Below are 25,953 nucleotides of genomic sequence, written 5' to 3'. Positions count from 1 at the left end.
ATCCTGCCATTGGACATCCCTCTCACAATCCGGGACCGCTGGCTCCTAACTGCTCACCTACCTGCCTGATTGCCCCCTAACTGCTTCCTTGCTGGCCTGATTGCCCCCTAACTGCTCCTCTGCGGGCCTGATTGCCCCCAAATACCCTCCCCTGCTGGCCTGATCACCCCCAAGGCTTTTATTAGTATAGATAATTGATTTCAGAGAGGAAGAGACAGGGAGAGAGAGAAACATCAATGATGAGAGAGAATAATTGACTGGCTGCCTCCTGCACGCCCCACGCTGGGGATGGAGCCCACAACCCGGGCATGTGCTCTGACCAGGAATCGAACCATGACCTCTTGGTTCATAGGTCAATGCCCAACCACTGAGCCACACCAGCCGGGCTGGAGAGGTATCACTTCTCTGCTGTCCCTTGTTGGCAAGTCCCCCGGCTGGGCCTCCGCCTGCTAACAGGTGGGTCCCCGGTTTGACGGCCAGGTGGCTCAGATCTGGCTGCTTCCGTCCCGTGACCAGAAACTTCCCCGCTGCGGCCACGTCCAGCTGCAAAGAACAGGCCGGGGTAGTTCACTTTTATGCCGAGGGACCACGTTCCCAGGGCACAATCCTACTGCTAGGAAAGAATGACACGCTACCCCGAGCAATGTCTGCCTACAGGTACTGCTCCCATCCTAGCAGCTTTCCCAGGAGATAACCAAGTCTTTCTGAGATCTCTAACTGGCAGCGAAGAGGTGACGTTTTAAGTAGAACAGTAGGCTTCTGCTGAGGTCGCCTAATAATAAATGGCAGATCCAGAATCCGGGTTTGACCTGTTCAGCAACAACAAAGTGTTCTTTTTACTCCCCTGCACTATAACAGTACGGGAAGGAAAGGAGGGAGGGAGGGAGGGAGGGAGGGAGGAGGGAGGGAAGGAAGGAAAAGGGAAAGGAAAAGGGAAGGGAAAGATGAGAGGGAGGAAAGGAGGGAGGGAGGGAGGGAGGGAGGGAGGGAGGGAGGGAGGGAGGGAGGGAAGAAAATAAGAATTGTTCTCTTGTAGGCTTTCCTGAATCTTGAAAACATTTTGGTGCAATGTGCTAAAAAAAAAAAAAAGAAGAAGAAGAAGAAGAAGAAGGAAGAAGGCAAAGCAACTGTGTATTCTCTACTGACGAATCTCTCTTCCATTTTTGGGTCTCCTGCTAATTAATTTCCCACGGTACCCATACACGCCCCAACGACACATTCATTCCACCAGCCTGAAATTCACACGAAGCGTTGGCTAACAAGAGGCCTCCTGGGACCTGGGCTACACATTGGAATAAAAAAAAAAATTCGTTTCTGACTACAGGAGGCTTACAAGCACGTAGACAAGTAAGGGAGCCGCAGTGCGGGAAGAACGGTGGCAGGGGCAAGTTCAAGGACCCGTGGCGGCCAGGAGCCCACGGCCACCAGACTGCGTGTGAGCAGGCAGGGCAGGGGGAGGCAGCATCAAGTCTCTAAGCAGAAAAAGGGGCGGTGACCCGGTCACGGGGCAAATGTGGAAAGAAAAATCCACATCCGGTGTTCTCAGCCTTTGTGGGGTCACGGGCCCCAACCCTTGGAACCTCGGAGAGGTTGCTGAGTACTACCGGCCTCCTGCAGAAACAGTTCACCCGGGCCCTAGGTGGTTTGGCTCAGTGGATAGAGGGTCGGCCTACAGACCGAAGGGTCCCAGGTTCGATTCCAGTCAAGGGCACATGCCAGGTTGTGGGCTCGATCTGCAGTAGGGGGCGTGCAGGACGCAGCCAATCAATGGTTCCCGCTCACCATTGATGTTTCTCTCTCTCTCCCTCTCCCTTCCTCTCTGAAATGAATAAAAATATATTTATAAAAAAAAAACAATTCACACGGGTATTTTCCCCCCAGATTTTAATTTTGACTTTGTGCCTCCATGTTAGCTGTTTTTCCGTACCCTGTAGCAGCTGTAACCTTGCCAATAGAAAGCACAAGTATCCAAAGGCAAATCTACTTGCCTTAGCCTTCCTTCCCATCACACTCCTTCTGGAATGTGGTTCGATTTCCTTTTCTAGTTTTCTTGTTATGTGTGTACCAGAGAAGTGTCCTTGGCCAGAATCGAACCCGGGGCCCTTTGGTCTGCAGGCCGACGCTCTATCCACTGACCCAAACCGGCTAGGGCTCCACTGTATTTGTCCCTAGCGTCTCATATTCTAGCATCGTACATTGACACGACCTGAGAAATAGCCACAGGCAACCTCAGAACCGAAATAACCGCTGGTATCCTCTTCGTCCCTGACATTCTCATTGTTTTCCAACTTGCTTCTACACGGCTGTTAACCCGACCGGAGACTCATGGAAGTTTGGTTTGACACCACCAGTGCTTGCTCAAAACTCTGGGGGGTGAGGGCATGTATGGGTGTGTGGGGGGGGGCGGGTAATGGTAAGATATGTACACATATAATACCTCAATTAAAAAAATGTCAAAAAAATCAAAAGAAACTTGGACATAACGATAATTAAAGAGGCATTTTGTCCGGCTGGTGTGGCTCAGTGTTTGAGCATCGACCTATGAACCAGGAGGTCAGGGTTCGATTCCCAGTCAGGGCACATGCCCGGGTTGCACGCTCAGTCCCCAGTAGGGGGTGTGCAGGAGGCAGCCAATCCATGATTCTCTCTCATCACTGATATTTCTGTCTCTCTCCCTCTCCCTTCCTCTCTGAAATCAATTTAAAATACATACACACACACACACACACACACACACATATATATATATATATTTTTTTTTTTAAGGACATATAACCCTAGCTGGTTTGGTTCAGTGGATAGAGTGTCAGCCTGCATACTGAAGGGTCCTGGGTTCCGGTCAAGGGCACATGCCTGGGTTGTGGGCTCGATCCCCAGTGGGGGGCGTGCAGGAGGCAGCCGATCAATGATTCTCTCTCATCATTGATGTTTCTCTCTCTCTCTCTCTCTCCCTCTCCCTTCCTCTCTGAAATCAATAAAATATATTTTTTAAAAAGGACATACATACACGTTATATCAGAACATGTATACACACTGGGGACTCAGTTACACCACTCTGCAGGCTCGATGAAGAGGAAATTTAACTTCTGGCCTAAGTTAAAAAGTAGGCAACATACTTTAACTTATTTTACATGTGACATTTCTGCTTGCTTGTGACCTCCGACCTTCCCACACAGGTATGTTCTTAGGCAATTGTGCACACGATATCAACAGGTTCACGGAGACCCGCCAGCCAAGAACACGGATGTGGCCCTGGACACCAGCCTCAGGGCCCCCGTTCTCGATTAATTCCCCTTTCCCTCCACAGACATTCTGAGATCACTGTCTTCACCGACATTAGCCCGGCTAATGTTGACATTGCCTGGTTTTTAACTGATCCCATTCACCCTGCAATTACCCTCACGTTTCCTGCACGCCCGGCGCCTCCATCAGCTATCGCATCACAAAGTCCACAGGGAGATCGATTCCAGTGCCCACTCCATCCCAACCAGTGCCCAGATGGCATGCAAAGGGCCAAGTGAGTTTCTAAGCCTGGACTAGACTAGAAAATACTGGTCTGGCTAGGTTCAAGCTTCGTTAAAAATTCCGTCCCAGCCGAAACCGGTTTGGCTCAGTGGATAGAGCGTCGGCTTGTGGACTGAGGGGTCCCAGGTTCGATTCCGATCAAGGGCATGTACCTTGGTTGTGGGCACATCCCCAGTAGGGGGCGTGCAGGAGGCAGCTGATCGATGTTTCTCTCTCATCGATGTTTCTAACTCTCTATCCCTCTTCCTTCCTCTCTGTAAAGAATCAGTAAAATATATATAAAAAAAAAAATTTCATCCCCTCTTAGAATGGTTACCTGTATTTGAATCCTGGTCTACTGTGTGTGTGTGTGTGCGCGTGTGCATGTGTGTGCACATGTGTGTGTTTTCTTTAACATTCTCTACACTACAAAGGAAATTATATAAACTTTCAAAATAAGTTGAGCCCTAGCTCAGTGGTTAGAGCGCCGGCCCGCAGACTGAAGGGTCACGGGTTTGATTCCCAGTCAAGGTCATGTACCTCAGTTGCAGGCTTGATCCCCGGCCCTGGTCGGGGCAGATGCGGGAGGCAACCAATCGATGTGTCTCTCTCACATCTATGTTTCTCTCTCTCTGCCCCCCTCCCCTCCACTCTCTCTAAAAATATATATATCTATAGATCAATGGAAAAAAATACCCTTGGGTGAGCATTAACAAAAATAAAAATAAAATAAATTTTAAAAAAAGTTGAAACTCACCAATGGCCTTGAATTTTTAATGGATTAGGGCCGTGGTCGGCAAACTGTGGCTCGCGAGCCACATGCGGCTCTTGGGCCCCCTGAGTGTGGCTCTTCCACAAAATACCACGGCCTGGGCGAGTCTATGTGGAAGAAGTGGCGTTAGAAGAAGTTTAAGTTTAAACAATTTGGCTCTCCAAAGAAATCTCAATCGTTGTCCTGTTGATATTTGGCTCTGTGGACTCATGAGTTTGCCGACCACTGGATTAGGGAAAAGGATGATTTGAAGGGAAAATGACAGCCAATTCTCTATTGCTTCTTTCTCACTCATTGCAGTTACAGAAAACCTTTGATCAGACCTCTGACAAAGACCACGCACTCGATCATTTGAAGCAAAAGGTTAATGGTGTTGTCACAACCACCCCCACCCCCCACTTTTTAAATCATTATCCTCGTGGTTTTTATGGCGATATTACCTTCACCTTTGCATGAACCCACTTAGCCAGCTGTTCCCCTCCGCCGTAAAGTTGGCTGAGCACCCTCGTCGGAACAGGATAAATGCCACGTTTTATCAACCAAGCCCAAGGGGCTCTGGAGCTTCTTCGAACCACAACTGTAAGGGGGAGTTTATTGCAAGTTTCCGTTTTGATTTGTAAATTGTCCTTAAGTCAAATACATACCTGATGCCGAGGTACAGAATGCAGACACGCAAGACGGCGTAGGCGCAGAAATCGGCGTCGTAAACTTTGATAGGTTGACAAATGAGAAAGCTAAAGACTCCTGACGAAGGCACGGTGAGCTCACACCTCGGGCACCTCTGAGCCTACGCGCCCCGAATTCCGGATCCTTCCCTCCACACCGCCCCAGCACCCCAAGGAATCGAGAAGACAAATAGCAGATGCTTTTCACTTACACAGCTCTACACAGAAAGTCTCCACACAGTTCCAAATTTGACAAAGTGAAGGTATTATTTAATCATGAGGCAATAAAATAAAAAATTTAGCCCGGCCAGCGTGGCTCAGTAGTTGAGCATCGACTTATGAACCAGGAGGTCACGGTTCAATTCCTGATCAAGGGCACATGCCTGAGTGGCGGCTGGATCCCCAGTAGGGGGCGTGAAGGAGGCAGCTGATCAATGATTCTCAGCACTGATGTTTCTATCTCTCTCCCTCTTCCTTCCTCTCTGAAATCAATAAAACATATATTTTTTAAAATTTGTAATAATAGGTCTAAAATACCACCATACAATGGGGACTAAGAAACATACGCCTACATTATAAGACATTATAAAATATTTATAGCTAAATGGCAGCAAATATCAAACATGTAGGTTACAAGGAGATGGGTATTTTGAAGAAATTCTGCAGCATTAATAAGCATGTTAAAAGACTGAAAGTAAATTAGTGATATGTTCAGCGAAAGATGACATAACAAGGGCAAGAGAACAGGTCTAAATAAGGCAGCGGAAAGTAAAATGAGAGGAGAAAGTCATACTTTACGAAAAAAATAGAGATGAACAACAAAACTGAAATTTAGTTTCCTGAAAAGATGAGTACTATTTACAAATCTCTAGCAAGACTGATCAAGGAAAAAGAGAGAGAGAAACCCAAATGACCAAAATTAGGAGCAGGAAAGAAATGTAACTACAGATAAGTTATATGTTATACTTAATAGGAATACATTATAACTTATGCATAACTATAGCTAGGCAGTTAAGTTAATACTATACCCTGTTTTGCACCAATACATTTGAAAACAGATAAAATTTTCTAAAATATATTTTAACCACCAAAATGACTCATTTAAAAAATGCTTTAGTCCTAACCGGTTTGGCTCAGTGGATAAAGTGTCAGCCTGCGGACTGAAGGGTCCCAGGTTCGGTTCCGGTCAAGGGTATGTACCTTGGTTGTGGACACATCCCCAGGAGGGGGTGTGCACGAGGCAGCTGATCGATGTTTCTCTCTCATCGATGTTTCTAACTCTCTATCCCTCTCCCTTCCTCTCTGTAAAAAATTAATAAAATATATTTTAAAAAAATACTTTAGCCAACTGGCATGGCTCAGTGGTTAAGCATCGACCTATGAACCAGAAGGTCACAGTTCGATTCCCGGTCAGGGCACATGTTCGGATTGTGGGTTTGAGCCCTGGTGTGGGGCATACAGGGGGCAGCCGATCAGTGATCCCCTCTCACATTGATGTTTCTATCTCTTTCTCCCTCTACCTTCCTCTCTGAAATCAATAAAAAAAACAATTTAAAAATACTTTAAAAACCCGTTAAACATCCTACCAGACAAATGTAAACCCAACCACAAAGCAAGAGCATCGAATGCTATAGAAACGACTCCGAAATGTTATTTTCGGCAAAGGCTGAGTTGTCCAGCAAAATGGCCATGTGGCAGGTCTGCGCATGCCAGCGCTCTCGAATGCCAGGAGAGGCCTAAGTTTCTGGCAATGGGACCAAATACTCACATTCAGGCTATGAAGGCAACTGCCTCGAGTCTCCTGCTTTCCACGGACATATGGCAGCTTCGGCCGCCGTTCTATTCGCTCCTCGATGGCAAGGCCGTTTACAATCATGCAGGCGTGGAATACTTAACTGCTGCTATTTCCTGCTGGTCACGTTCCCTTACTAATTCGCGCCGCCAACTGGGGAGGACAGAAGGCGCCCACCCCCTTCCCGGGCATTTAAACGCGAGCAGTCATCTATAGGCACAAAGTGTGCCCACAAACTTGGGAGAATGCAGAGTCCAGAGGGCAAATGCTGCCGAATCAGACGCCACCCCCCAAATATTTACCCAACTGCCGCTCAGCGGCTTCTCACAGAAACTCACTCGTGGCTTTTTAGACTGAAGTTCCAGCCGTTGTCAAGCAGGGATGAGCTTGAGCACGTGGCAGCTGAGACGGTGCAGCTAGTGCCCCCTTTGAATCAGAAAACTGTGAGGTCCCATCTCAGCTCCACCTCTTATTTTTAAATATATTTTTATTGATTTCAGAGAAGAAGGGAGAGGGGGAGAGAGAGAGAGAGAGAGAAAAACATCAATGATGAGAGAGAATCATTGATGGGCTGCCTCCTGCACACCTCTCCTGGGGATTGAGCCTGCAACCCAGGCATGTGCCCTTGACCGGAATCAAACCCGGGACCCTTCGGTCTGCAGGCCGAAGCTCTATCCACTGAGCCAAGCCGGCTAGGGGAGCTCCACCTCTGACTGTCTGAGTGAACTTGCACAAGTTACTTAACCTTTCCCGGACTCAGTTTCCCCATTGGAAAAACTGTGTCCAAAATATTAACTACCCGATAGGGTTCTCCTGAGAATTAAATGTAACAATATATGCAATACACCTGGTCCAGAGCTCGCAACATAGAAAGCACTCAATACATACTCATTGTTACTGCTTTTAGTATCTACACTAATAAAAGAGTAACATGCTAATTGACCGTACCTTCACGACACCCACCAGCCAATCAGGAGTGAGTATGCAAATTAACCCAACAAAGATGGTGGGTTAATTTGCACACACAGGCGCCAAGCAGCCGGGAGCGGAGTGGGATGTTTGCGTCATCATTGTGGTAATGACGCAGGAGTTCCACACCACCCCAGCCGCTCCAGGCCTTTGGGCAGTGTGGGAAGGCAGAAAGGTGGCTTCGGCCAGAGCGAAGGCTGTGCCGGCAGCCAGGGGAAGGAAGGCCCATTCTTGCACGAATCTTCGTGCATCGGGCCTCTAGTCACTAATTATAAGTTAACATGCCCACACCTCCCAGGGCTGGAACAGCAAGGCCCAGCAATGTTTGCCTCGCCTACTCGCAAGTAGCAAAGCTAATGCTGGTCCAGGCAGGGTTGGCATCAGCGCCCAAGGGCAGCCATGAGGGAAGGTGGGGAAGACGCCGTGGCTCACAGTCCAAGTCCCATCCCATGTCAGCATCTCACTCACCTTCACACGCCCACTGGTCTGAAGCAGCAATAACAGAAGCCAAGACAGACTTCAGCACGAAGAAGGCAAGCACAGGGCTGGGCTCCGGACCCCGGCAGATGCCCGGACAGGGAGCAAAACACCAAAACAGCCAGAAGGGCTGCAGACGGATGCCCATGGGACGCCCAGGGCTCAGGCCACACTGCACTGGCTGGGGCAGGAGGAACTCTCCAGACCCGTCCAGAATCAGCAGAAGGGAGCGAGCTCGCACCAAGCTGCGGAGACCCGCTCCCCATAGACTGAAGACAGCTCTCTACTGACGCTGTGCCTGGATTGTAGGGACATGCCCGTCTCCCTCTCTGAGCAAAGGAAGGAATAAAGTCCTCCATGAAGGGGCAGCACAGATTGCACACCTGAAACAGCAGTTATCATCTGGAATGTCCAATTCGGGGCGCCCCCGAGCCCTAAGATAAGACAAGGCCCCAGGACCCCAGCCTCAGAGTCATTCTCAGCAGAACCCCCTAAAGACCTTGCCACTCCCAGCGGCTCTCCGAGGGAGACGGACTCTGCATTGCTGCAAGATGCTACGGATTCAGACGCATGGTCCACTTGGAGAAATGCTATTAGGATGCCCTTAGCAGTCAAGGGGTCTTGCATGGGTGTGTTCAGACCTATTTGCTCTCTCAAGTGGAGGGGCGCTGAAGGCTGGAAGCCTGCCCCCCATTTCAGAGACTGTGACGGTCTCTCTGTGGTCTGCCACAGGCTTTTGGCTCACTAGGTTGTCCCTGTGTAGCAGGAGCTAAGACGGTCCCGGCCAAGTGGAGACGGAGTGTTGAGGGACAGCCAGTTCAGGTATCTGGGAAATGGAACAGAAATTTGGAGCAGGGGTAGAGTTAGAATTTTAAGAGTCTCCATGTGACCCTTGATTCTGACTCCGTATCTGAAGGTATTTCCTTCATTGTTTGCTCATCTTGGTTACGTGTTCCACTTCATCATTTGTGATCCTGAGGAAGGCCAACAAACATTTATGGAGCGCTTCTTGTATGCTGAACTCTTAGGTACCAGAGGGAACAACAATGATGAGACAAAGTTCTGCGTTTCAAGTGGGGGTGATGGACAATATGCAAATAAATACATCAGGCCCGTTTGTAAGAGGCATAGTAAGCACTTGTTGGAGATTAGTCTAGAACAACGCTCAGAGAAGAACAGCTATTTCTGAACTTTATGCAGGATTGATTTTCTGACCTTTTCCACTTTCTTCAAGAGGAGATAAGAAAACCTGGAACTGTGAAGCCTTATTAAAGTCTCACATTAGCCCTAGCCGGTCTGGCTCAGTGGATAGAGCGTCGGCCTGTGAACTGAAAGGTCCCAGGTTCGATTCCGGTCAAGGGCACATGACCGGGTTGTGGGCTTGATCCCCAGTGGGGGACTTGCAGGAGGCAGCCGACCCATGATTCTCTCTCATTGTGGATGTTGCTATCTCTCTCTCCCTCTTCCTTCCTCTCTGAAATCAACAAAAATATTTTTTTAAACAAAAATAAATAAAGTCTCACATTAACCATCTAAACTCAAAGAGAACAGTAGAGCAACCTTTAGTTTGGGATCCAAAGAGAAGGAAAGAAAAGAAAAGAAAAGAAAAGAGAAATAGTTATATCAGGCAAGGTCTTAAATCTCAATATGAGATTAAGCCATCATTATTAGCTCACTCACTGACTTGGAATTTTTGTAAGGGATGCGTTTAAAAGGGTTAGATAATAATGATGGCCAGATAGTGGCGGCTCTGCTAGATGGAATGGATAAGGAATGGAAGATTAAAGAAAACAATGGGACCGAGGACAGGGGGAAAGGGCTCTGGGCGTGGAGGAGTCATCAAAAACAACTGGTCATTTTTCTGGGTCTATGATACTGAAGTCACGAAATCCTTTTGGGTGGAGCAGAAACTGGGGTGGCTGGTTTGGAAACAGCCTGATTCATGACCTGACCTTATTTACAGCAGGAAGGATGACCCGTCCCAGCCATTCCCATCTGAGAGAGGCGGCGAGCCCAGCAGTAGAACTGGTTCGAGTGGTACCAAGTTGGGAGCCACAGCCTTAATTCCCACCCTAGAAAAGAGGGCGGATTCTGAAACCTGGAGGCTACTTACATGCCACCTTGCCCACTCAAGCTCCCCAATCTCCTAAGGAAATGTTACCGAGTTCCACTTTCCAAGACATCTATTTCCTCTCGAAAACTGCAGATGTAATCAGAACCGCAGCCAGTTCGGCCACAACTTCTGGTTCTTGTCTGAACCCAGTGACTCCGGCAAAAGGCTGCCCACGTGCCAGAAACCCCGCCCCCTCCCGTAACCATAGGGACGGTGACAAGCCGCTAGCCCTGGGATTCCCGGTCCCGCCCCCCTCCCTCCCGAATATTGTTTCTCACTATCTGTCCACATGGGCGCACCACCTCCCTATTGGTCAGTGCCCCGGGGCTGTGCCTCGCCCCAGCCAATAAGCGGCCTGTGCACGTGCACAGCTGCGTATCCCGATAGGTCACTACGGGCCGATCACGCACTGCCTAACCTGCGCCGGCCACCGCGTGGGGCGCCAATGAAATGACTCAGTAGCCACTTCCAACCAATCGGCACCAGGCGGGGTTCGCCGCCGACCTATGGGCGCGCGCCGGGGGCGGGCAGTCCCGGCCGGTTTCCAGTCCCAGCGGGGTTTGTTAAAGTGACAGGCCCCACCACGGCGCGCCAGGGCTCCACGGGCCATCGCACCGCGGCCACTGCGGCGGCCCTCCGTGTGCGGCTGGCGCCCGTGACAGCGGCGCCGCTCGGCTCCCGGCCCCGGATCCCGGGCGCTGCCGATCTCTTCGGCGGGATGGGCGGTGAAGCGGGGTCGGCAGCGGCCCTGGGCTCCGAGGGTCGCGTCAAGAGCCTGGGTCTGGTGTTCCAGGACGAGGGCAAGGGCTGCTACGCGAGCGGCGAGACGGTGGCGGGGCGTGTGCTGCTGGAGGCGGCCGAGCCCGTGGCCCTGAGCGCGCTGCGCCTGGAGGCCCTCGGCCGCGCCACCGCCGCCTGGGGCCCCAGCGCTGGCTCCGCAGCCCCGGCCGCCGCCTCGGAGGTGGAATACCTGAACGTGCGCCTGAACCTGCGCGAGGCCCCGGCTGGTGAGCACCGCGGGGACAGCCCCGAGGTCCGGGTGACAGCAGGGACGCTTGGGAGGGGGCGCGCCGGGGGGGGGGGGGGGGGGTTCGCCCTTGCCGGTCACTCGCAGGTAACAATGCCTGCACCCACCCACCCCCACCCCCACCTCACAGCACCGGGGAGATCCTGCGAGGTGGGTGCATCCCTCTACCTGGCATCCCAGACCTTCTAGGAGCGCTCTCTGGGAGTGAACCGGTTGCCATGGAAACCTGTGATGCACTGTCAGGAACCCAGCGTCTGGGGACTCCAGGTCTTGTCCCTTCTGGCCTGAGAAAGGGAGGTCGCAACCCTGAGTTGCCAGGCCCTGTTGCCCCGTGTTTTATGGGCCTCCCCTTCTGCCAGTCCTGAATCTGGGTGCTGGTTCATGGTGAATTAGCAAAACCTGTCTGGCGGGGTCCTAGTTCAAAGAAAGTGTTTCTTGGCCATCCTACTTGAGTTCTGCCTCTACCTTTCATGCTTTTTCTTTATTATTTTTGCTGCTTTTGTTCCCTTTTCACGCCGCCCACCCCATCCGTTAGAGACATTAGGGTCTGGACATGGTAAGAGTCTCTGGAGGGCCCTAGCTGGTTTGGCTCAGTGGATAGAGCGTCAGCCTGCGGACTGAAGGGTCGCGGGTTCGATTCCGGTCAAGGGCACATGCATGGGTTGTGGGCTGGATCCCCAGTAGGGGACGTGCAGGAGGCAGCCGATCAATGAGTCTCTCTCATCATTGATGTTTCTATCTCTCTCTCCCTCCCCCTTCCTCTCTGAAATCAATAAAAATATATTTTTTTAAAAAAATCCTCTGGAGGCAAGATCACCCTTCCTTTCCACTCTGGTGAAGTCCAGTTTAATAGTCTAGGCCAGTGGTCGGCAAACTCATGAGTCCACAGAGCCAACTATCAACAGGACAACGACTGAAATTTCTTTTGAGAGCCACATGTTTTAAACTTAAACTTCTTCGAACGCCACTTCTTCAAAATAGACTCGCCCAGGCCGTGGTATTTTGTGGAAGAGCCACACTCAAGGGGCCAAAGAGCCGCATGTGGCTCGCGAGCCGCCGTTTGCCAACCACGGGTCTAGGCTTTTCCAGGAGTCTCCATGTGGGAACCCACTATATGGCTGTACCATTAGCGTTACATGCAATCACTGATTTCCTTCAATCGTGAAATTACTAGGAACATTGAGTCTTAGTCTTCTTGTAGCTGGTAGAAGCTATCTTTTATTTTCTGCTTCATGAGCTTCAGCTTTTAGCTATTAAATAATGGTACAAGTCCCCTCTCCCCCACCAAGAGTAAGTTGCACTGTATTTTTGCTTGACCCTTGCTATGTCTTATACAGAATCAACAGAATGTGCAGTTTTGCCTTGTCCTACTATGTTAAAGTAGACTGCCCACAGGTAAATCCTAAAGGTGTGTAAGAATGGAGTGATCCCCACAATTGTAGTGAGGAAAAACATATCTGGAACCAAATCTCTCTTTGGTTATGTTTTTGTTTGTTTGTTTTTAAATTTCTTTTTATTAATTTCAGAGAGGAAGGGAGAGGGAGAAAGAGATAGAAACATCAATGATGACAGTCATTGATCGGCTGCCTCCTGCACACCCCCTACTAGGGATCGAGCCCACAACCTGGGCATGTGCCCTTGACCGGAATCGAACCCGGGACCCTTCAGTCTGCAGGCCGACGCTCTATCCACTGAGCCACATGGGCTAAGGCCGAAGCTCTCTTTTGAATGACCAAGAGCAGTGTGTTAGGTGACAGCTGTTACCTGCCTTTGTGCCCGTTCATCATGAATGTGGTTTCCGGGGGCAGTCAGCTCCCACCAGCCTCCCCCAAAGGTAAGACCACAGATTCTCAGAATGGCTGAAAGGGCCGTGGAGAGAGAAGTGAGTTGTTTTTGTCAAGGACTTTGGACTCTGTGTCTGGGCCCATGACGACTGAGTAAACAGATGTAAGATTAACAGCAGTTAGACCTACCTAGCAAAAAAAAATTTAAAAAAATACTTTGCTAAAATCTGGCCTAACAAATAACATTATGATTCACAAGTCAAATTGTGTGTTTTCATTCTGATGGGATGGAATGTCCAAATCTAAACAACTGGGCTCGCTTGTTTTCAGAATGCATCCTAACAAACATTGGCAAAAATATGTGCTACTTTAAAAACAATCTTAGTTTTAGTGGCTTTCATACGGAAAGAAAAAGAGGTCACTCCTGGATCTGGAAGACGCCTGGAAGAAGTCAACAACTTTGCACGGTCACAGATCCTCAGGGTCACTTAATTCCAAAGCATAACGGATTGCAATCATCCGAACAGATTTTCAGAAATATTGAGAGTTTGGGGAAGGGATCTATTTTCAGAAAACCTCCTCAGCTCATTCTTGGGCATTGCTCATCTCTAACCCAACTACTTATTTTCATGGCGACTGATTTTCTTCAGAATATTATTGCGAAATTGTGGTCAAGAGACCAGACCGGCCGGAGAGTTGGTTTCAGTTCTTGGTCACCCACCGGCAGGGTGACCTTGTGCGCACCCCTCATCCTTCCTGAGCCCCCCTCTAACCCTGAAGGGCTTCTAGCTCCCACAGCTCAGCGGTGCCTCAGTTTGGCTTTGGCTGTAAGACCATTAGCAAATGGAACATCTCCCCGTGACATATGGGAAAGGACGCGTGAGTCAGCCTGGGAAACTTTTAAATCCTAAACAAATAAATGAGAAAGAGAAAGAGAAAGAGAACGAAGACAAATATTGGAGTCCAAATACTGTCACCCACACATTTATCACCTTTCTCAATTGTTCTTCCTGTTTGTGTTTTGAGGTGATTACATGACTCTTTTAAAGATTCCTTTAAAAAATATATATATATTTCTGTCGATTTCAGAGAGGACAGGAGAGGGAGAGAGAGAGAGAGAGAGAGAAACATCAATGATGAGAATCATTGATCAGCTGCCTCCTGCACGCCCCCTTACTGGGGACTGAACCCACAACCCGGACATGTGCCCTTGACCGGAATCGAACCCGGGACCTTTCAGTCTGCAGGCCGATGCTCTCACCACTGACAGTTCCTATGTTGGTTAGTTTTGTCTTGAAGAGGGAACTGCATCTCCCTCTTACCCTCTTTTGAAATCCTGGACCACTTCCCCCACACGTCTATCATGCCCTGCTTCCTGCGTTCCCTTCATCTGAGCGCCCCCCCCCCACACTCATCTCCATGCCAACCCCAACATGCCATGGGTGTGGCCCTCAGGGTGCCAGTCCCCGGCCCCTCAGGCCCCAGCACTCCGAGGTCACTACCAAGGCCCTGTTTGAGGATTGAAGTTATTCATCCTTATAGCCAACTGCCTGCCATCTGAGCACTATCAACTTTGACCTCAAATGAAACCCACCATTTTAAACATTTTACAGTACTTTAAGTTGGCCTGTTCAGCCCTAGCTGGTGTGGCTCAGTGGCTAGAGCGTCGGCCTGGGGACTAAAGGGTCCCGGGTTCAATTCTGGTCAAGGGCACATGCCCAGGTTGCGGGCTCGATCCCCGGTAGGGGGCGTGCAGGAGGCAGCCGATCATTGATTCTCTCTCATCATTGATGTTTCTCTCTCTCCTTCTCCCTTCCTCTCTGAAATCAATAATCAATAATATATATTGACTACAAATTAGAATCTAGCCCAGCTCTCAGGAGCCCGGGGCCTGCCCTGAGCCTTCCCTCGCTGGCTGCGCAGTGAGTGGCGTGGCTTCGCTGCTCAGGCTCAAGGGCACACCTGGGCCCGGGACTCCATCTCTCACTGTCACTTACCGTGGCTCACATCCCCGTGACCTGTTCCCTTTGCCTCCAAGACCCCCCCGCCCCCCGTGGATTTAGTTGAATGACCTTAAATGGCAAATGTTTTGTTTATTTTCCCCAATATATCGCACATGGAAAATTGGGGACGATTCAGGAGACAATGGGCCAGGATGGTGGGTGTTCCTGTTTTCTAAAAGCACAAGGTTGAAATGTTCACTGAGCTGGTTTAAGGCCTTAGAACTCCCGTGACACACTATCCCGTCTCACTAGCGATTCCTGCCTTTTCACTGCTTTCAGTGAACGGACGCTGTCGTATCAGGTGGCCAGGCACAGCTCAGACAGAGCGTTCCCAGTCTCTGCGGCCCTTTCTTTGTCCTAGTCACCCCACCCTGGAGGGAATTTCATTGTAAACTTGAACCTATGAGCGTGGGAAGAAGGGAACGTTTACAGGGTTCCCTGGAGGGCCCCCGACCAGCACTGCCAGCGTGGAGCTGGCCTTGAACCTGAACGTGCAACCTGCGCGTTCATCCAAGCGTCCGCAGGGCCTGTGGCCTCGCGCGGTCCGTCCACACCTTGCATCTCGGCCTTCCCACAACCAGGGCTCAGCCTCGGCGTGAAATAAAATGGGGCTGGCTGACCCCGAGCAGGAGGAAGGGGTCATGGCCGCGCGTGGCAAAGCCCCTCTCTGAGAATATCCCACACTAACCACCAAGACACCCATTCATCAGCAGACCTGGCATATAATCAATACGTAGTTCTCGCTTAATAACTGGTCCTGTTGGCTGTGTAGTATTATACTTAATACGCATAATAGTCGACGTTAATTTTTCTCCTCTCTTTCCGCCTCTGCCCAAGGAGTACACAGCCTGACTGTTGTGATATACCCAAAATAGATAGATGTCTTTTTTGATTAGTTCATTTTCAGTCAGATTTAATATTGGTATCTGATGTTAGCATAATAGTGTACTGATGTTGGTATACCCATGCTAATATAAGAGTGGGTGATATCCATACAAATGTTTATGTATACACATATAAGTGTGCGTACATGTTTATGTACAAACATGTGTGCATACAAATGTTTAGGTATATACGCATATGTGTGTACACATGTTTATGTATATACATGTATGTATACAAATGTTTATGTGCATACACATAAGTGTATGTACATGTTTATGTGTATACATATGTATGTATACAAATGTTTATGTATATACACATAAGTGTGTGTGCACGTTTATGTATATACATATATGTGTGAATACAAATGTTTATGTGTACACACATACATGTGTGTGCACACGTTTATGCATATGGGAGCGCTGGGGTCTCACACTTTCTGGTTGGTACTTGTGTAATGGTCTGTTTGAAGACAGAAGCTGTATACATGGTGAAACTTGGTACAAACTGATTCAAATTTCAATTCTCGAAATCTCCGTTCAATGAACTTTGTGGAGTACTAGCCAGGGAAACCTCCTTTTTAAGAAACATGTGACTTAGGCGGTGACACTTCCTGACCTCGTACTAACCTTCGTCAAAATAAAACGTCTGCTCTTTTTCAGGTGAAGGCATCCTCCTGTTACAGCCTGGAAAACACGAATTCCCATTTAGCTTTCAACTCCCATCTGAGTAAGTGGAACAACTGTAACTTTCTAAAATTCCCTTCCCTGCCCCCCGTCCACCCAGTCCCCCGTCCATCCACACGTGTGGGTACCAGTACCTTCCGACTCTCGGGTGCGCTTGCTTATCCCGAAGAGCCCCCAAACAGCCCCGCCCTGCTCAGGCTCCGGGCACGCCTGGGCCCGCCCCTGCTCTCACTCATGTTTCTTTTAACCAAACCAACATGCTTAGAGCTTTGCCTGGTGTGTGTGTGTGTGTGTGTGTGTGTGTGTGTGTGTGTTTAACGTGTCTTTTTAATCTTTATTGCTGGAAGTATTACATAGGTCCTCCTTTCCCCCCCATTCACCTCCTCCCGCCGCTCTGGTTTTGTTTACCTGAGCAGTAAACTTAGCCATTCATTTCTTTGGCGGCGCTCAGGCTGTTGGTAACCTCCTTCACCGGGAAGTACGGCCGCATTCAGTACTGCGTGAGGGCGGTTTTGGAAAGGCCCAAGCTACCTGACCAGAGTGTCAAGCGGGAACTCCAGGTGATCAGTCACATCGATGTCAACACACCAGCCTTACTCGTAAGTCCTTCCTCCTTCCTTCCCGGCCCTGCCCTCTCTCCCTCCTTCCTCTCTCTGGCGGAATCCACACCGAGCCACTTAGGGCTGCTCTGCCCTGTCCCTTCCCCGATGCGATCTCGTAACCCCGTGGTCGGCAAACCGCGGCTCGCAAGCCACCTGCGGCTCTTTGGCCCCTTGAGTGTGGCTCTTCCACAAAATACCACGGCCTGGGCGAGTCTATTTTGAAGAAGTGGCGTTAGAAAAAGTTTAAGTTTAAAAAATGTGGCTCTCCAAAGAAATGTCAATCGTTGTCCTGTTGGTATTTGGCTCTGTTGACCAATGAGTTTGCCGACCACGGTCATAACCCATAGGCATTCATCCTACACATGTGCTCCCAGGTTGAGCAAATTACAAATCGCGTGTGTTAACCAATGACGCAGGCGGGAACGCATGAATAAGGCTTAGTAATAATATTATAATAACGCGGACCCGGAGAGCGTTACTGCTACCAGAGCCGCCACACGCACGGGGCTGGGGTATTCTCAAGCCTCCAATAATAGCAGGTTGGGGAGCAGTAATTACGCAAGAGTATTAATCATGCCCAGCCTGTGATTGAGGCTCGGGCCATTATGCTATGCATCCTTCCATCCGGCGTGTCATTTTCTAACATTAAGTAAGTGCAGGCAGCTGTGTGGGGACCCTTTCACTTATCATTTCCTTATGACAGATTTGGCCACATCACAGCATTGAACTTCTAATAAACACCCAAAATACTGTAGCCCAAGGACAAAGATTAGACTATAAGTAACAACAGAACGGCCGCGATGAGGGGCTAATGAGCGAGATTCTTTTATCTAAACCCACATTATCAAAATCATATAAAATTATACCTCGTACTTTCATGATAGCTACTGGGACCGAATGGTCCTTCATTTCAATATGAATGAATGATTTTTTTTTTTTTTTTTTACTTCATAAAACATACTGGGGTAATTTAAACTTTTCATCATGACACACTGGTCACAAAGATGTATTTTAATATGGGAGGTTTCTTTTTTAGCCAATGCTTTTAAAGATAACGGGGGAAAAAAGCCAGGAGTTAGAGGAGTTGTTTAACTCTATTTCCGCAAGAAAATGGAATGGAATTTACTCTAATGTTCACCTTTAGATTGTGAAAATATTAACAAATATGCCCTGTTGGTACATTTCAGACCCAAATCATAAACTAACCAGCACCCAGCGATCCGGTTTATAGCTATGGCTTACCCCCGGCTTAACACCTTTGAAAACTGACAATGATAAGTGTCGTGTATTTTTAAAAACTATTTCGAATTGGAAAGTAAACTATTTATGGGGCCATTGTGGCAAATGATTTAAAGAGATTTTTTTTTTTGCCACAAAAAAAAAAATACTATTATCTTTTATTATTCTTTCTTTTTAATATATTTTATTGATTTTTTACAGAGAGGGAGAGGGATAGAGAGTTAGAAACATCGATGAGAGAGAAACATCGATCAGCTGCCTTTTGCACACCCCCTACTGGGGATGTGCCCACAACCAAGGTACATGCCCTTGACCGGAATCGAACCTGGGACCCTTGAGTCCGCAGGCCGACGCTCTATCCACTGAGCCAAACCGGTTCCGGCTCTTTCTTTTTTTTTTTTAATATATTTTTTATTGATTTCAGAGAGGAAGGGGGAGGGAGAGAGAATCATTGATTCGCTGCCTCCTACTGGGAATGGAGCCCTCAACCCAGGCTTGTGCCCTTGGCCGGAATCGAACCTGGGACCCTTCAGTCCGCAGGCCCATGCTCCACTGAACCAAACCGGCCAGGGCTACTATTCTTTCTATAAACAAAGAAGAAGAACATTGTAACTTTGGGCTTTACAATGAACTTGTGATCTGTGCACCCTGTAACCCGAGCCTTTTGAGTCCTGCATCATTTCCTTTCTCCTGTGGAGTGGAAAGTGCGGTGGTGTGTTCAGTAATCATTCGGATCCATAACCCTGGGTATGTTTTCCTGCCATTGCACAGAAACCAAAAGCCATTCTAAGTGAAAAACCCTGGAAATGTCTGCCTAATAATGCATTTGGAAGGAAGTGGGGACGGAAAAGGGCAATTGGCTTATTCCCCAGTTTAAATGCCAAAACACACAGAACATGATGATTATTGATTTTTCTGCCATTTCTCCTTTGACCTGATCTCCATATAAAGTCTTAAAATAAAATAATAGTTCTGCCCTCACTGGTTTGGCTCAGTGGATAGAGCGTCGGCCTGCGGACTCAAGGGTCCCGGGTTCGATTCCGGTCAAGGGCATGTACCTTAGTTGCGGGCACATCCCCAGTGGGGGGTGTGCAGGAGGCGGTTGATCGATGTTTCTCTCTCATCGATGTTTCTAGCTCTCTATCCCTCTCCCTTCCTCTCTGTAAAAAAAAAAATCAATAAAATATATATATTTTTTAAAAAGTAGTTCTCACATGTTAATAGGGATCCCTAGAGGTGCTGGTTGCTTTTGTAAGGGATGGTGTATCATTTCCCAGAAACATAATGACGAGGATGGCCCCACCCTAATCCGAATCTGAACATTCACCTTCGTTTTCCCAAAAAGGGCATGATTTTCAATGCTTCGTGTTTCGGTCTGTATTCCACCTAAAATGTCACAGGAGACCAGGAAGGTTGATCTGCCCTTTGGAAGACATTCCTTTACAACTCGGTCATGAAGAATCACATCATCCTTTTCTAAGTTTTGTGAATTTCCTGGACTGGTTTCATTAAAGCTGTTTTCTTCTTTGAAATGTCCAAGAGCCCCGTAGTGAAAACTCAAGAGAAAATGGTTGGCTGCTGGTTCTTCACCTCGGGTCCGGTCTCGCTGAGTGCCAAAATCGAAAGGAAGGGATATTGTAACGGTAAGCGCAACGTGTTTGAACGTTCACCTGGCAGATTCATTCACTTTATTAGCTAAAAATTAAAGTGATCTTAAATAGTGTGTTTTGTCATTTCTGAAGTAGACACTATTTTAAAACATGCATAATAAATATGGCTGTTTTTAATGTAAATAATTGATATTTAGCCCGGCCGGCGTGGCTCAGTGATTGAGCGTCAACCTATGAACCAGGAGATCACGGTTCGATTCCTGGTCAAGGGCACATGCCTGGGTTTTGGGCTCGATCCCCAGTAGGGGGCGTGCAAGAGGCAGCCGATCCATGATTCTCTCTCATCATGGATGTTTCCTCTCTCTTCCTCTCCCTTCCTCTCTGAAATAAATAAAAATATATTTTTTTAAAAAATAAATAAATAATGTATATTAAATATTTTTGAGTGGACAAGTAGATTCCAATAAAACGCCAGATATTCCTGACTTCAGTCCTGTTACTCTTACACCTGGAAAAGCGGGTAAATACTGGCATCCTGTTTTCATGTAAAAGAACGTCCAGGGCAGTGTTGCTCAGAGGAGAGCTCTTGTGTGAAAGGGCTGCTAGGCATTCTGATTCCACGCTGGGAATACAGACATTCGGGGCTAGAATGTGGAACACTGGCCAGCTTAACAGCCCGGCTGATATCAGAACTCCCATTTGTGAAGGGCCCGATTCCGTTCCAGGGATCTGGCCCCCACCCCGGGGTCCCGGCTTATCAGAAACGAATGGGGGATGGTAGGTAGGATGGTGGGCGTACCATGCGCATGTAAAACTTGCCCACCGTGCATTGTTTTATTTGTGCCTTACCATCTAGTCCTTAAAAACCAAGGCTCGGTTCTTGGGGGGTGGGAGGGGGGGGAAGATTTTAATTGGGTGGGCACTGAGCTTGTTAGTGAGCTTTTGTACTTAATATGGCATTCAATCATTAACTTGTATGTCTTACCTTAATTTTTAAAGTTATTAGTCATTTGCCTCACTTTAGAACTGGTAACCTAATATCACAACATTAGAAAGTGAATAATCTATAATAATAAAAGCATAATATGCTAATTAGACTGGACGACCTTCCAGATGAAGCCGGGGCTGGGAGGGAAGCCTGGGTGGGTGCCAGATGCCTGCAAGAGGCCAGAGGGAAGCCCGGATTCCGGGTGCTAGAAGGAAGCCGGTGCCGGCAGCCTGGGGGAAGGAAGGCCTACTCTTGCACCAATTTCATGCATCAGGCCTCTAGTCCTATATAATAAAAATTAATATGCAAACTGTACCCTTGACAGAGAGTTCGACCAGGGGGCGGGCCTAGCCAACCAACTGCCCACGGCCCCATCCCCCCGCCGGCCCTGCCCCTGATCGCCCCCCCCCCCCGCAACCCGTGCACAAATTCGTGCACCGGGCCTCTGGTGCAATAATAAAACAACATCCACCACAGCCTGCAGGGAATTTTCATTCCTCCGACTCAGGTTTACAATGAGTTTTCCATCGGGGCTTCCAGCTTTTCAGGGGTAACAGCTCTCCTCCACCGCGGGGAGAACTTCCTGCCAAGTCTCTGAAGGTTTGGGTGTGTGTGTGTTTTTTCCATTTTAGGAGAAGCTATTCCAATCTATGCAGAAATAGAGAATTGCTCCTCCCGCCTGATTGTTCCCAAAGCTGCCATTTTCCAAACCCAGACGTACTTGGCCGGCGGGAAGACGAAGACCGTGCGGCACATGGTCGCCAACGTGCGAGGAAACCACATCGCTTCCGGGAGCACCGACACGTGGAACGGGAAGATGCTGAAAATCCCGCCCCTCCCGCCGTCCATCCTGGACTGCTGCATCATCAGAGTGGACTACTCCCTGGCGGTAAGCAGAGCTCTTGGCAAAACCAGCAGCGTGCAGGATGGAGCGGTGCCGGGGCCGCGGTCCTGGGACTGTGCGCGCTCGATCCCCAGTCAGTTCGGGTCGGCAGCACTGCACCCAGCTGTGGGCCAGATGAGCACCGGCCTTAGCTTTTGAGCAAAACTATCCGCCTACGGGATTTCACTAAATGACGTGAAAGAATGCAGGTGCATTGTGGGTGCTTGTTGTACCGAAGGGCACGTGCTCCCTTTTCTATGGTCATTACGTAAGCCACGCTCACCAGCAGTGAAGTGTGTTGAGGCCACGGTTCCCCGGCCCTGAGTGTGCACTGTATTTGTGCACTCCTCCTGCGGTCTGTCCTTCCTCTTATTGGGTCTGGACAACGGACAATTGTATTATGGGGCGGTGGCAGGCGACAGAGGCATTCGTTTCTATGAAAAAATAAATGAACCAGCAATTTCTGTAGTGTTTAACTTTGTTGGTGCCTTTTCTTTTCTTTTCTTTTTTTAAAAAATATATTTTATCGATTTTCCACAGAGAGGAAGGGAGAGGGATAGAGAGTGAGAAACATCGATGAGAGAGAAACATTGATCAGCTGCCTCCTGCACACCTCCTACTGGGGATGTGCCCGCAACCAAGGTACATGCCCTTGACCGGAATCGAACCTGGGACCCTGAGTCCCCAGGCCGACGCTCTATCCACTGAGCCAAACCGGTTTTGGCATCTTTTCTTTTTAAATATACTTTTATTGATTTCAGAGAGGAAGAAAGAGGGAGAGAGAGAGAAACACCAATGATGAGAATCATTGATCGGCTGCCTCCTGCACGCCCCCCCTACTGGGGATCGAGCCCATAACCCGGGCATGTGCCCTTGACCGGAATCGAACTCAGAACCCTTCAGTCCCTAGGCCGACGCTCTATCCACTGAGCTAAGAGGTTGTTGGTGCCTTTCTGTCTCTTTCATTTCCCTTTTCTTTTTTGATAATAGGTGTATATTCACATCCCTGGTGCTAAGAAACTGATGCTGGAGCTGCCCCTCGTGATCGGGACGGTCCCGTACAACGGCTTTGCCAGCAGGAACTGCAGCATGGCCAGCCAGTTCAGCGTGGACATGAGCTGGTGGGCCCTGGCGCTGCCGGAACAGCCCGAAGGTAAAGGGTTTGGGGTTCTCGCAGAAGGAAGCTTGGCACACGAAGTACCTACGAATAGGACGTGGAACATAGTGAGCGCTCAGATGGGAATTCCTGCTGCCACCATAACTAAGCTTTCCCTTCCTCTTACTAAACCCATCAGGCATTTTACGAGAAGCCACTGAGAGTTTAGCTTGCCCGGGAATAAAGTCTACATTCCCTGATTCTGGTGTAGAACAGAAAAGCAAGCAACAAAAGGTAGTCAGCATCAAAGTACAGTGTCATATACACTGAGTGGCCAGATTATTATGATCTCTGAACGCATAATAATCTGGCCACTCGTGTATATGTGTGTGTGTGTGTGTGTGTGTGTGTGTGTGTGTGTATACATATATATTGGAGGCCCAGTGCATGAATTCGTGCATGGGTGGGGTCCCGCCAGCCTGGCCAGGGGGAGGGGACATGGGCGGTTGGCCGGCCTGCCTGCTGGTCGAGGGGACAATTTGCATATTAGCCTTTTATTATATAGGATGTACACTGAGTGGCCAGATTATTATGCGTTCAGAGATCATAATAATCTGGCCACTCGGTGTATTTTCTGTAGCCACACTTCTTTTTTTGTTTTTAAATATATCTTTATTGATTTCAGAGAGGAAGGGAGAGGGAGAGAGAGAGAGAAACATCAATGATGAGAGAGAACCATGGATCTGCTGCCTCCTGCACACCCCACACGGGATCGAGCCCACAACCTGGGCATGTGTCTTGACGGGGAATTGAACCGTGCCCTCCTGGTTCATAGGTTGACGCTCAACCACCGGGCCACGCCAGCCAGGCTGTAGCCACATTTCAATGATTTTTTTTTTTAACCTAGACCCGTGGTCGGCAAACTGCGGCTCACGAGCCACATGCGGCTCTTTGGCCCCTTGAGTGTGGCTCTTCCACAAAATACCACGGCCTGGGCGAGTCTATTTTGAAGAAGTGGTGTTAGAAGAAGTTTAAGTTTAAACAATTTGGCTCTCAAAAGAAATTTCAATCATTGTGCTGTTGATATTTGGCTCTGTTGACTAATGAGATTGCCAACCACTGGCCTAGATTATAATACCTCAAAAGCATAGAGTATCATCAATGTCCATAGTTTCATCCAAGCAGACTCTCCTAACTGCTTGTTGGTGCAATGTGCATAAAAACTTGCTGATCCGAGTGAAGCCGACCACGGCTTTAGCGTCAACTTGAGAGAGAATTCTTGTTCAGGTGAGAGTTCAGAGGGGTTCGTGGAACTGGGTTTTGCACGGGTGTCTTAGTCCCGCCCCCTTTCCGCTTCAGCTCCCCCAGATTACACGGACGTGGTGTCAGAGGAAGAAGTCTCCAGGCACGGCCCCCCTTACCCGCGGCCGCCCAGCTGGGAGGGCGAGGCCCGCTGCCCCGCCTTCGCCTGCATCCAGGACTTCCGGCTGCAGCCTCCACCTCTTTATTCAGAGGTAAACAGAGCGAAAGCAGATCCATTCGCCCTGCGTTGTGCTGTCTGTGCGTTAGCCTCTGTCTGTTGCTAACACAAGTTTCTGTGGGGGGTTTGTTTTGTTTCTTTTTTTTTTATTTTAAAAAATATATTTTATTGATTTTTTACAGAGAGGAAGGGAGAGGGAGAGAGAGTTAGAAACATCGATCAGCTGCCTCCTGCACACCCCCTACTGGGGATGTGCCAGTAACCAAGGTACATGCCCTTGACCGGAATCGAACCTGGGACCCTTCAGTCCACAGGCCGACGCTCTATCCACTGAGCCAAACCGGTCAGGGCAAATTTCTGTTTTGTTTTGCTTTTACGGTGACGAGAGATGAGCACTGTGTCATTGGCCACCTTCTCCAATGGAGCACTTTCCTTGTGCCCCGTTACCATGGTTACCGCGTGGGACGAGGCCGAGGACCACAGAGCATCAAAGCGCCTCCCGGGACTTGGGGATCCTCGCAATCGCGTCCTTAGAAACGGGTCCCGGAGTCGTCGCCAAGGAGTAACCGGGCTGCTCTCTCTTGCAGGTCGATCCGCATCCCAGTCGCGTAGGAGAGGCCCAGCCGGTCTCCTTCATTCTCTGAACGCACCTCAGAAACCACTGTGACCCGCACCAGAGGACGCTGGCTCTCTCCCCCGCCTCTTCGGGGACTTCGGGAGGGACGATTCGCTTAAGAACATAAATAGGTCAACACCAAGGAATTAAAAACTACGTGAACTTTTCCAGGGCCCGACGGGACTGTTGCCCGAGCTGATGGCAGGGCCGAGTGTCCCCCGTGGAAGAGGGGGTGACCTTGGGAAGCCGCAGCATGTAACGGGAGTCCCGATGGGGACCCAGTAAGCGAAGGGGCCAGGGACGTGCGTGACCGGGGCAGCGCGCCTCTCAGAGGGAGCCCAGAGCGGAACAAAGGGATCCCGAGCTTCCAAGCTCCATGGGCGTGCTGGGAGGGCACTTGATTTTGGAGAAGGTGGCAGCACAGGGATGTGCAGGCCCCGGGAGCCAGGGGTCGCCCGATTTCTCCCCGACCCCCTAGGACTCAAGTCCAGGAAAGACCTTTCCTGAGATCAGGGTCCCAGGAGGTCCCGATGAGGCGATTTGGCCCTCACTCTCCTGGGGGCTGGTGGGCGATGTGGTTTGTAAGTGGGCGGTGGAATAGGATGAACCACAGCAAGAGTCCCTCCCAAGCCCGTCAGTTCCGAGGGGAAAGATGAATTTCCACACGGAACCCATCTGTGGAAGGCTGGGGTTTTCACCCTCTTTCAGTACCTGGACCAGATATGTGTTTGCTTTTTCTCACGTCTTATTTATAGGAGCATG

At 49.3% G+C, this 25,953-nt stretch overlaps 1 protein-coding gene across 1 annotated transcript; it reads left to right on the top strand.

Annotated features, from left to right (window-relative positions):
- The first annotated feature begins 10,769 nt into the window (after positions 1-10,769).
- On the top strand, positions 10,770-25,358 carry ARRDC4 (arrestin domain containing 4). The gene is made up of 8 exons (XM_054713406.1): positions 10,770-11,299; positions 16,654-16,720; positions 17,129-17,276; positions 20,059-20,161; positions 21,749-22,005; positions 22,990-23,152; positions 24,455-24,609; positions 25,163-25,358. The coding sequence occupies exons 1-8, from the start codon at positions 11,011-11,013 to the stop codon at positions 25,217-25,219; spliced, it is 1,239 nt and encodes a 412-aa protein (XP_054569381.1). The 5' UTR covers positions 10,770-11,010; the 3' UTR covers positions 25,220-25,358.
- The last annotated feature ends 595 nt before the right edge of the window (positions 25,359-25,953 follow it).

This window comes from Eptesicus fuscus, chromosome 25, assembly GCF_027574615.1.
Source record: "Eptesicus fuscus isolate TK198812 chromosome 25, DD_ASM_mEF_20220401, whole genome shotgun sequence".
In the NCBI taxonomy this organism is placed as follows: domain Eukaryota; kingdom Metazoa; phylum Chordata; class Mammalia; order Chiroptera; family Vespertilionidae; genus Eptesicus; species Eptesicus fuscus.
The sequence above is the reverse complement of the archived record's forward strand: the minus strand, read 5'-3'. Positions and strand labels throughout refer to the sequence as shown.